Source organism: Lolium rigidum, chromosome 2 (assembly GCF_022539505.1).
Source record: "Lolium rigidum isolate FL_2022 chromosome 2, APGP_CSIRO_Lrig_0.1, whole genome shotgun sequence".
Classification (NCBI taxonomy): Eukaryota; Viridiplantae; Streptophyta; class Magnoliopsida; order Poales; family Poaceae; genus Lolium; species Lolium rigidum.
Genome location: NC_061509.1, coordinates 190,537,507 through 190,549,073, shown reverse-complemented (window position 1 = coordinate 190,549,073; position 11,567 = coordinate 190,537,507). Strand labels below are relative to the sequence as shown.

The window sequence follows — 11,567 nt, the reverse complement described above, 5'->3', positions numbered from 1 at the left end:
TATGCGAGGTAGAGGGAACTGGTACGGTCGGTGTGGCGGATGGCTGGCTCACACGTACCATACTCGGTCTATTCGACAGTGCCTCCAGCATGTCGAATGCTCGACTGACAACATCATCATGGCGGCTGCAACCAAGACGCCTAAGACCTTTAATAGCAGTATTAAAAATACGTTTTACCATGGATTTTTCCTCTGTACTATCCATGTTGCGCAAGTTCAAAGTGTCCTGGGCGTCCTGTGCGATCTTCCTGAACTCGTCAATCTGAATGGAATAAAAAAATTAATATTGCCTATAAACACATATTTTCTTAATTACAATTATATAACAAGTACCGAAGTGTCACGGTGGAAAGCTGAGGCCCATGTGAGGTGTGTCGGACTCGATGGTGGGGGACCGGTGAGGAGAGTCCGTGTGCTAGCGCAATACTATTCATTATACGTTGGCAGTATCTCACCGTTGTACCGTCTGCATTAGTGATAAATAACATTAGAAGGTACATGATGATAAGATAAATTAAAATATGTAATTACCTATTTTCGCGTACTCCATCGGACTCTGCTTCATCAATCCATTTCGTAATCCATGTTTGATTACGCTGACTCCAGTCGAAACAACTCATGCCTTTATTGTCTTGTCTACAATTCAATAAATCTTGTTAAATAATGAAATAGATTAATTGAAATGCAATTCATTGTTCCTATTAGAGTGACCGAACTTACATATGAACATCAGCAACAAGTCGTCTTGGTGATGGTGGGGGAATATCCTGATGCAGACCAAACTTCCGCATGACACGCTCTGGGTTGTATGGCTCAACCATCCAAATAAAGAGTAGGTTGCATCGTGTGAACCACAACCGTATGTCTCGCAGCATATCTGGTGGTGGTTTAACAAGACCCCAGACAATGTACACGTCATGTTCCGTATATGGGTCCCATTTGACCATGGTCTCCTGCAGCTCCTCAAACTGTTGGTGGTATTCAGGGTAGCACCCGTGTGCCACATTATTTGACCACCGTTTTTTAGCATGTACCCATCGACTTCCAAAAGTAAGAGGGGCATATTGTTCGGTCTGACCGCCGTAGGGGTGAATTGGTTTCAGGATGTGGGGACGCCCAACTGGTAGGTACTCCCACGACCATAACTGAAGAAACTCTGCGCTTACAGCAAGCATATGTCCCTTTGAAGATGCATTGGTTTTCTTTGTTGCATCACACAACCCCCTATAGGTATACGCGAGCATTGCAGAACCAAAGCTGTATATAGGGCTGGGTGGTGGAGGCGAATCTACTATGTTCTCCGCAATCTTAATTAAACCCGGGAGAACAATATCACCATGGGAGGAAGGAAACATTATACCAAGTAGGTACAGTAAATACGCAAAAAGATGTCGCATCACGATCGCATTATCTGCATCAGCTGGTAACTCTTGAAAATCATTGACCAACCAGCTTAGAGGGACCCCCTAGGACGTGACCCTCCGCGGCTCGTAGCAGGCATTGCCACGCCAAGACGGTCATGTACCTCATTCGGCCAAACACTAGAATAAGCGTCAGGGACCAAAGGAGTACCCTTGATTGGTAAACAAGTGATTATGGAAACATCTTTCAGTGTAGGTGTCAGCTCCCCACAACTTAAGTGGAAGGTGTGGGTTTTAGGTCTCCAACGATCAACAAGGGCCGATAGAAGAGATGGGTCTAACGTGAACTTCTCCCTGCTCGATGTCAGCTTGGAAAATGGCAGAAGTCCATGGGCCCTGAGATGTTCCTCATAAACATTGTTAACAAGAAACCTGTTCTTAATGGTTCGTACCCTGAAGGTCGGAGGTGGGTGTGAGTGCGCGTCCGGGTTCAACCAAAGGTGGCAACGATGTCCGACATCGCAGGATCTTCGCAAAAGGTCTGGCAAATCAAAAATCATAACCTGCATCCATCGATGGTATAATCATACATTAATACATTAATCAGACATTCGTAAAAAAATAATTTAAATATGTATGCATTCAGCGATACGATAATCATACAATAATACATTAATACATGTCTCTTTATTACAGCACACCAAACATACAAATATTTGAAAACAAAAAATTACATCATGTAGGGTTATTGTTGGTGCGGTAAGGGCATTCCCTTCGCGCATGACCGGGGCATCTGCAAAGGCGACAACGGCGAGGTTCTCCTGCCTGGCTATGATCCATGTCATTCCTATGACGACGAGATTGCCGTTGTCCCCTCGCGGTTCTCTTCAATGTCGGGTCCGGAACCCATTTGGTAGTTCTTTCTGGAAACTCGTACATATAGTGTCCGTTGAGTCCCCAGGTCCAGAACTCACCGTTCCAAGTTCCGAGTAGGTTCTGGATGTTGAAGTAGGGAGATATGTAGTTCTCCATGCTGATGTTCTGCGCTGCAGCCGTCCTAAGGACATGACTACATGGGTATCCTAAAAGTTTGGGCTTGTTGCAACTGCATTCACACGTATTGGGGCCGAGTTGAACAGCTTGCTTTCTCGATCCTCTATGGTGGCCTTTCACATACTTGGCTCGTATGTGGATTTCCCACTTATTATTAAGTGCATCAATTTGACGAAACCCATGACTTTTGGATTTTTCAGCTTTCTCATCCAAATGTCGTTGCATCTTTTCAGACCATTGCTTGTTCATCACATACCGTGTGTTTGCGACCTGCACTCGTGCGCAAAGTATGACAGAGTCCGGTTCCAAGTTTCAGTAATCAGGGCTGTGATAGGGAGGGCTCGCACACCTTTCAGCACACCATTGTAAACCTCTCACATGTTGCTGGTCATTATGCCGTACCGAGCCCCTGAGTCGTGAGCTTGCGCCCACTTACTTAAATCGGGGCAGTTCTGATTAATCCATGTACTCAAATTTATTTCAGTCCTCCGGCCCCTCCAGTCTTCTCTCGGTGGCAAGGCAGCACTCTCGATTTCTTTGTTGATTCCAGCCCAAATAGCATTCATCTTCGCCTCAGTCTTCTGCATGCACATCCTTTTAAATAGCTTGAATCAGTCCTTGTTCTTGAACTTTGAGTAAAAATTGGCAGCCAGGTGCCTCATGCACCACCTTGTCTCCAGGTCGGGCCACCCCCAGAGAGGGTCCGATGAATTCTTGATTATTTCGAGAGCGCTCAAAGGCCCGTGTTGCGATCGATATGATGCAAACATCGGGCCGATCTATCACGACTCCCATCTTCAAGCAGCTGAGGAACCATAACCAGCTATCTTTGTTTTCACTCTCGACAAGTGCATAGGCAATAGGCAAGAGCTGATTATTTGCGTCAGCTGCGATCGCCACCAAGAGTGTGCCCTTGTACTTTCCTGTGAGAAAGGTACCATCTATTGACAGCACCGGGCGGCGGTGATGGAATGCACGTATAGTACGGGGAATGCCCGGAATAAACGATCAAGGATTTCTTGGTTTTCCTCCAGGAGGGTGTTGACGAACTCTCCTGACCACTTGAGTCCCCCGGTTAGTTGTTGCTATCCGATGGAGTAGTCTCGGGGCAAGATCATATGCCTCCTCATAGGTGCCATACAATCTCTGGAAAATCTCCTCCTTCGCCCGCCTTGCCTTACTAAAGCTGACCGGGAAGCCAATCAGATCTTCCGCGGTTTTTTGCAGCTTCTTTGTACCAAGGGTTATATCTTCTTCCACCACCACTTGCATGATATGTGATACATATTTTGCAGTGACGTTGCGGTGTTTGTCAAGAGACCCCAATTGCTCGCAGCTATGGGGTTCTATTTTTGAGATATGCCATGGCTGACATACCCCAGGGCTCACCCGAGCTATAACTCTCCCCCTGCAACCCTCATTCAATTTGAAGCATATGACTTTCAGCTGCCTTCGATCAGACTGCTTCACTCTGTGTTGCCGAGATATGGCCAAGGCATACCTCTTGATTGCTTGGTCAGCCGAGTCCTTGTCTGGGAAAGTTTGCCCAACCTGCAGACTCGCCTCCCCTAGGCCTGGAACAGAGCGGAATTCATTGCTGATGGTCATTGTTTTTAAAAACTCAGGGTCCATTGGTGCCGCAACCGCCCTCCGGGAAGGACCGACGCCTTCTTCGTCCGACGAGGATTCAGACGAAGAAGAACGAGCGTCATCGTCCAACGCCTCCGGCAGTCCCTCCACACGCTCGCTAATGTCAACGAACGCGGACCAGTATCCTGGGTCGGCAGCAAATTGGGCGACCATCTGCTCCGATGGGCCGGTGATATGGCCTGCAGTCAGTGCCTCATGCTCTGATTGGCCTATCATGCCTGCTGCAGTCAGGGCCAAAAGCTCCGATTGAACGGTGCTCGGTCCTGTGACGATGGCCATCTCCTCTTCACCAGCGCCGGTACTGCTTCCGGCACCATCATCACCTGATATAAACTGAACATACACCATGGGCTCTCCGTACATAGCAGCACCAGGTGTGCTTGCAAACCTCATGTATGTACCCCAATTTCTATCACTCTTTACCTCCCGCAAACCCCAACGGGAAGGTGTCCCATCATTCCCTCCTACGATGATGAGAGCCTCAACGGTCATCTTCTTCCCACGCATCTCACGTCCAAACTGTGCTCGGATGCATCTTCTAACATCAAAAAATTCTCTATTGATCATGTTTGTCACTACAACTTTCATCGAGTCGCAGCGCGACACATCGACACCAGAAAATTCGTCGCGTACGACGTCTCCATAAAACACTAACATAGTTTCCATCGTACCTACCACACAACCATATTTTTAAAACAATATTAGAAACCGCAGCTTAACTCATATTACTGTTTTCATAATTTATTATATCAATTTTAACATGCACTTAAGAATTTACAATTATTAATTCCATAAGAAGTTTTTTTTTACAAATACGATATCTACAAACTATACAATAACTCCGAAAAAAATATTTCCATCTATCAGATAAATATTCTAACACCAAATATAAGATGACATTATTTATACCTCAACTTGAAGATGACGATTCTTCCAATAATATATTACGGGCCACAGAAATCCCAAATAATGCCAATCGTCAACAGCAGCAGCACTCCACTTCTATTACACCTAAATTGCATATTCAACAAATTTATTTAGAAATATTTTCATGTGCCCCTAATTTTTTGGGACATGTTGGTAAAAAATTGTATAACTACTTATCTCGTACCACATGCAATACTACGTACTATCAATCCGCTGAGTCAAGTTACATCGACAAAATACTGCTCTAGAATGTTGTCTGCAAATAAACTACTCATGTCACATGGACAGAGAACACACGCTAATGATATTCCAGAGCTAATTACAACAATTATAAATAACTAAAGTACAACATGCATACTACACTTACCTTGATCAGCTCCTGCATCGTACACTGAGTTGAAAACGAGAGGCCACAACGTGAGTGAGAGCCAGAGCGTGAGAGAGTGAGTGAGTGAGTACGCGTAGACGAAACACACTCGCGCTTATAAAGAAGAGACCGCGTGCATCTCTCGCAGTGTATCATCGAAACCAGCGCCGTTTATCCACTGTTACTGCATGCAAATAAGTGCGGTGCCACGAGCATCAAACCATTCGAATTAATCACTTTATGTGCTGATTTGTACACTACAGTGGCCGGTACAGTGCAACGTCGTCTCACAATATTTTAAAACGGATCGTCGGCTATTTCATGTACACTGCAGTGTGTTTACTGATGCAAACGAGCGGGAATCATCGCAATCAGCGTTGCTTTTTTTTTCTGCAGATGCTAGCCTCCGAATCAGCAAAGTTTGTCTCCTGCAAATGACCAAAGTTTGTCGCACCGAGTACCGAGGCCAGATTCCGCGCGTGGTCGTCGGCCATCAGTGCATGGCGGGGCCTGCCGCCACCGGCGTTGGAGGCAGCCTCCACGTCATCTTGCCGCCGCACCGTGGGGCGTCATGGCCCACAAGGGCAAACGGCGGCCGGACGGCGAGGTGGGCTGGCTAACGTGCCGCCACGCCTGTCGGCGGCGGGGCCCTGCCGCCACAGCCCCCGGCGGCAAGTGCCACGTGTCGGCTCGGGGCCCTGCCGCCACCCAGCAGGTAGTCCTTTTTGCCAATTTCAGTCACAGGTGGTGTTTTTTGTCAATGAATTGGGGCAGGTGGTCTCTTTTGACAAAATTTCACAATTACCCATGTCCTTCGAAGTTCGAAAAGCTTTATCTCGTATGAATTGAACTGGATCTTAACACTATCGTTTCAGTAACATGCTTGTCTCAGTCCTCTTGTAACTGGTATCTCAGCTGCGTTGCATGAGTTTCTCCATCTATCATGGAAGAGCATCTCTAGCAGATTTCATTGTCGCTATTTGCATTCTGACAACCACTCCCAACTGTTAATTGTTTAATTACTTTTCTCTAGGTATAATTAACTGTATAAGGCGAGGAAGCCATAGATCCCAAATCAGGGATCCTCATCTCTCTTGTAATCTGGTTAATTAATACTAGCTGACATTGAAATGATTAATTCCCGAGCTGTCCAATGCCATGACCTTGGAGGTCGTAATACCTCAGAATTTACCAGAACAAAGCTTAGGCTTTGAGGCTTGTCATATAAGGTGGAAAACAAAAACGAAGCCACAAGTGTGAAATTTCAGTGACAAAATATCGTGTCTATGACATATGAGAGCAACACACTTCCAAAAATTCGTTGCATACACAAGCATAGGCATGGTAAACTGTGGCTGAAACCCAAACGTTACCTAAATTTGTGCAAAGAGGATTTCATTCCACATGTCTGGGATACCAGGAAGGCACCAGTGCGAGCAATCGTATTTAACACTAAGTGACTTTAAAGTATGATCTGCGATATGACCTTCGCTTCGTAGTTGTGAGATAGAAGTAATATCCAAAAGCTTAACCCGTGTTCCAGTCACCGCATGCTCTGCAGGTAGGTCACTTGAATGGTCCTCCAAGACCTCACTGCCAGCCGACAATGGGGTGGTGTTATTACAGCTACCCCCAGTGTTCCAGTCGCCATGTAGGAAATGCCTTGGTGAATTTGTCCGCAGAAAAACTTTCATATAAGGACGACGTATGAGTTCTGAATCCAGCCATCTTACGATGTTGTGCAGTTTAAGGTTCCTGAATGGGCCGAGGTCTTCCGGCAGCGTACCGTTCCCTAGAGGCTTGCCGTCAGCATACAACTTCCAGCGATTTATGCTGAATCTCACTTTGTTCCAGTGATGGCCGGTGTTGAGAACAAGGGTATCAAAAGAGTGGAGATACTTCTTCAGGAATCTCGCTGGCCGATCGAGATGCAACGCATAGCTTTTCGCTGACCTTGCCGTGTTCATCAATGCCTCCAGCTCACATAGACTAGGAGACCAATAGAAAAGAACGGTGGTGTTAGTCCCTGGAAATCGATAAGCCCAGCCATCAATTCTTCGAGCAGGTGGAGCTTTGACAAGGCCATATTTCCACCCAACGTCTTCAACCTTAGGGCTATGCTTACCCTTTGTAGCTATGCACATCATAGACATAAACTGCTGTTTACCAAGCGAATCTCCAATAAAAGCTAGAGTTTTGTTCCTCATCCTATAGTAAGCCTCAGATGTTAGATCCCAAGAAAACTACACTATTATTCAAGCCTTCAAGGTGATGTAAAACGGAACTAAGAGGGTCCAGTACCTGTCCAGAAAGTTTGGCCCTGAAAGCTCGGGCATCTCACAACCATGTGGTTGCCACCGATAGCTCTCGAACGATAAATCTGTCCGCCCCATCGCGCCACAATTGTATTTTTTTGGTATCCATCGCTTGCACTCATAACTGGAGTAGACTGGCCGCTTCTCATCTGCTATCCACTTACCTTTTGCATAGTTACATTCTACCAGGTAAACAAGAGTAACTTTATAAATTACTTTAGGCATTGGAAAGCAATCTTCAGAATTAGCATGTGTGATGTGCACATAATGAAAATGTTAAATTCATGTTTGGGAAGTGTTAATTGCACAAAACTATGGATTGATAGCTAGGACCTCTAACTTAAGAAAAGGCATGAATTTTCTGAAGAAATCATGATTGTCGCCTAAACTTTCGCCGCAAGACCAGATAGCTCCGTCTGTCCTATACAGAGCAATTTTTTTGCACCTTTTGCTTATGAAGCCATGATCGTACATTTCACATTGTATATTATCCCTCTCACTCACTCACTCACTATCACTCTCGTTCTTATTTATCATTCTCTTGGATCCTCTTAGAGCGTCTTTAGCAGATCCCGGAAAAGGCCCTAAAATTGGATAATAACTACTTTTTCCAGTTTTGGTCGACAAAAAGTGCACAGAATAGATCCATAATGCTGGATAGTTTATCCAGCATCCCCCATGCCCACCCCTGAGAACCTGGTGTAATGTAAGCAGCACATGGCACAAGCATATTTACCATCATCCCTTGTAGCTGTTTTCTGACTGCGACTCTCGTTATAAGTTGGACCTGGAGACCCAACTAGACCTCCTGATAGATCATTCCGAAAACGTTGCTGCCCCTGCTGCTCTAGGAAACCTGGTGCCATAAAAGAACATACAAGAAACAAATCTCAAGTCATGTACGATGGTCGAAGAACACAAACGTCAGCGGACCAAGATGAACCTCTAAGTTCCTAACGACTCTGTTTCATAGAGATACACGTACCTAAGCCTTGGGAGAAAGCTTTTCGTTGCTCCGGCGTAATGCTGAAGTCAGTGAGGACTGGAGATCCACCCAGCAATACCAAAACAACAATGGGCATGGCGAAGAAGAGGACGACAAGACCCAGCCATGGCTTGTCGACGAGAAGTTTATGAATAAAGCCGCCTTTCATTTCCTCTTAGGAAGTAGGAAGAAGGGGTTTTTTTGCCTGGTCGATCGATCTCGGGAGAGGGAGATCGTTTGGATATGTTGCCCAGCTTACTCACGCAGCCTGTGGTTGAGGAGAGAACGTGGTGGGAACTGGGAAGCAGAGATGGACGTGGGAACTGCGAACGTAGCACTACTCTGATTCTCCATGAGATTATTGGCTTATTGTCGTTGGGTTGTGAGTTGACTCCTCCCCTGTGCTGTGCTGGCGACGAATGATGCCAGCCTGCTCACGTGCTAACATAAGAACAGAGGAATGGAGCAGAGCAACGAAATGAGGCGTGGGAAGTGAGCAACGACATACACTATACCCTATATCGAAGTGTTAGGATTTAGCAATTAAGAGATATAATAGATGCCCCCCATAGGGGGCCTCACAGCGATTAACGCTTGTGGGCCGTCGGATCTTGTCTGATGTGCATCTTGGCCGTTCGTTTTTTTTACCGTGGGGTATAAAAGGGGACATCCCAGGGACAGAAACCCTAGCCCATTTCCCCCAATCCCCACGCGAGCTTGGTCCTGGCCAATGGCGGCGCCGGACCCCAATCACCTCGCACGCTTCGTCCTCCCCAATCCCCCTCCTTCCGCTCCACCAATCGCTCATGCTCTCCTCCCTCTTCGCGTCGGCAGCTCCGTGCTCTCTCCTACCACTCCATGGCACAGCGTCCCCGTCCTTGTTCGTTGGTATGCGGGAGGCGGAGGGACGGAGGAGGCAGGCAGTGCTCGTCCCTTGGCAACCAGAGCTGGTTGCGGATGGAGGTGCAGCGGTGGGGCGGAGACCAGGAGCAGGCCTCAAGAGCAGCGCAGCCCACGACCATGCGCCGTGCCCTCGCCAATAGGACTGGTTGTTGGCCGACGGGAGAGCACATCACGCTGCTCACCCCACTCTGCTTCTTCCTCATCTCCTTGCTCAACGGGAGGAAAACGAGCAGCCGCCAAACCCCTACCAGAGTGAGACGAGGTGAGCCAGGTTTCTCTGCCTCTCCCTTTCTCTGCCTCTCTTGCCTTTTCTCCTTGTGAATTTAGTTGTCTGGGTTCTTTGTTGTTGCTAGTGAGGGAGATGGAAAAGGAAAAAACAAAGGGTCAGGGAGATGGAAGAGGATGCAAGAAAGAACTCAGATCTACTCCAACAAGAGAAGCATGGCCACTGCACCTTGTGAGGTATTTCCTTTCCCGAATAATTTTTTGGGACATTTTTTCCTAGATTTTGAGGCAAATTTCTCTTACCTTTTTAGCTTGTGCATCCAGTTCTTGTTCGGGTGATTGGCTGCTGATAGTGAGGGAGATTGGAAGGGGAAGAAGAATTGAGTATGTAAGTTAATTATATTTGAAATGATCGTATTTGTCAAGGGTGAAATAACCTGTGGTGAACCCTCACTTGAACAGAATTCAATTGCCAAAGTCTTGTGATTGAATGGAACAACAAGCTACAACTAAATGATGATATTCAGTTGTACTGTAACTGCTTGCTAATAATGTGATCTTCACAATCCAGGTTACAAGGCCTTCTAATTTCCAGAAATTCTATCCGTTTGCATTCCGTTATTTCCCCACAGGTAGGCTCACTTGATATTCTGTCGACATACATCATTTGTTCTTACTTCTGTCGACATACAAGATTTTAGCGAGTGTGAGAGAGATTAAGATCATATAATGCATATGACAACAATACAAAAAATACCTTAATGGAGGTAAAGCAGAGTAACCACAAATCTCTCCTAATTATGTAGTGTCTGCTCCTATCATATATGTAAGGGTTTCTTAGTAATTGGTTCGGGGATCATGTATTTTTCAAACAGAAGAAGTTTTCTTTTGGATTTACTCCCTAGGCCTGTTAAACAGGGAAGATGAAAATTATTTCATGATTCTTGGTTTTCTTGACCTGTCATAGTTTGTTGGCGTGCGTTCTTGTCTTTCGAATAGATTCCAAGTAGATATGGTTTAAAAAATACAACTTAAATCAATTATTGTTCTCTAATTTTATTTAGGTGAATGTTTGCCGCTGGTTGTGCCTTCTCTGTAGGTTTGGTCTATTTTATTTTGTCTCACTAATCTGGATTTAGTGCAGTGTTCTAGGTACAAGAAACGATTAAGAAAGATGTAGAAGAGGATGCAGAGCAAGGGAGTGTAAGGCACACATTTTTTGTACCTAATGACACTGGCGCTTTCTTCTACCTGATGACAGTGATGCTTTTGATATTTGTATTGAGCAGAGGTGAAGAGGTCCTTGCATTTAATAAAGATTCAGGTTTCTTCTTGCCTCTCCTAGTGATGTCAGAGACAACAGTTCCGTACATAAATTAATTTGTGCATGTCAGATTCTTTTGTTTATACCTACATGATTGGGTTTGATGGTTTGCTCTTTGCGGTGACTCCAAGTACACAAAAGCTCTTGGCGGTGACTCCAAGCACACAATTGGAAAATTGCAGGACTGGACTGGCTCAAATATTTTGGACACTGAATATTTTCCACTACAGAAAATTCAGACAGTTAAGGTTAGTTTATAAATGTCTCTCACATGTGCTTCCTCAGTATTTATTATCCCTGTATCCACTTCATCTAAATTGCTTTTTGTGAGATCGCAACCAAATCTAATGTGTTGGTGTTTGAGTAGGACCTTTTATCTCAACTCAGATATATGAATAAACGGCTATTTTCTGGAGATTGTACATGCTATCTTAAATGTTATATTCCAATTTGTCTA

General features: G+C 45.5%; 1 protein-coding gene across 1 annotated transcript; it reads right to left on the bottom strand.

Moving 5' to 3' along the window:
- Window positions 1-6,731: 6,731 nt before the first annotated feature.
- On the bottom strand, window positions 6,732-8,827 carry LOC124690407 (protein trichome birefringence-like 14). Its single transcript, XM_047223796.1, has 4 exons — window positions 8,659-8,827; window positions 8,410-8,529; window positions 7,660-7,909; window positions 6,732-7,566 (listed from the first exon to the last, which is right to left on the bottom strand). The coding sequence occupies exons 1-4, from the start codon at window positions 8,825-8,827 to the stop codon at window positions 6,732-6,734; spliced, it is 1,374 nt and encodes a 457-aa protein (XP_047079752.1).
- Window positions 8,828-11,567: the final 2,740 nt, after the last annotated feature.

Coding starts and splice junctions, on each gene's coding strand:
- LOC124690407 (XM_047223796.1), bottom strand. CDS start 8,827: ATGAAAGGCGGCTTTATTCATAAACTTCTCGTCGACAAGCCATGGCTG. Junction 8,530..8,658: donor AGCTTTCTCCCAAGGCTTAG/GTACGTGTATCT, acceptor TTATGGCACCAG/GTTTCCTAGAGCAGCAGGGG. Junction 7,567..7,659: donor GGGCCAAACTTTCTGGACAG/GTACTGGACCCT, acceptor GGCTTACTATAG/GATGAGGAACAAAACTCTAG.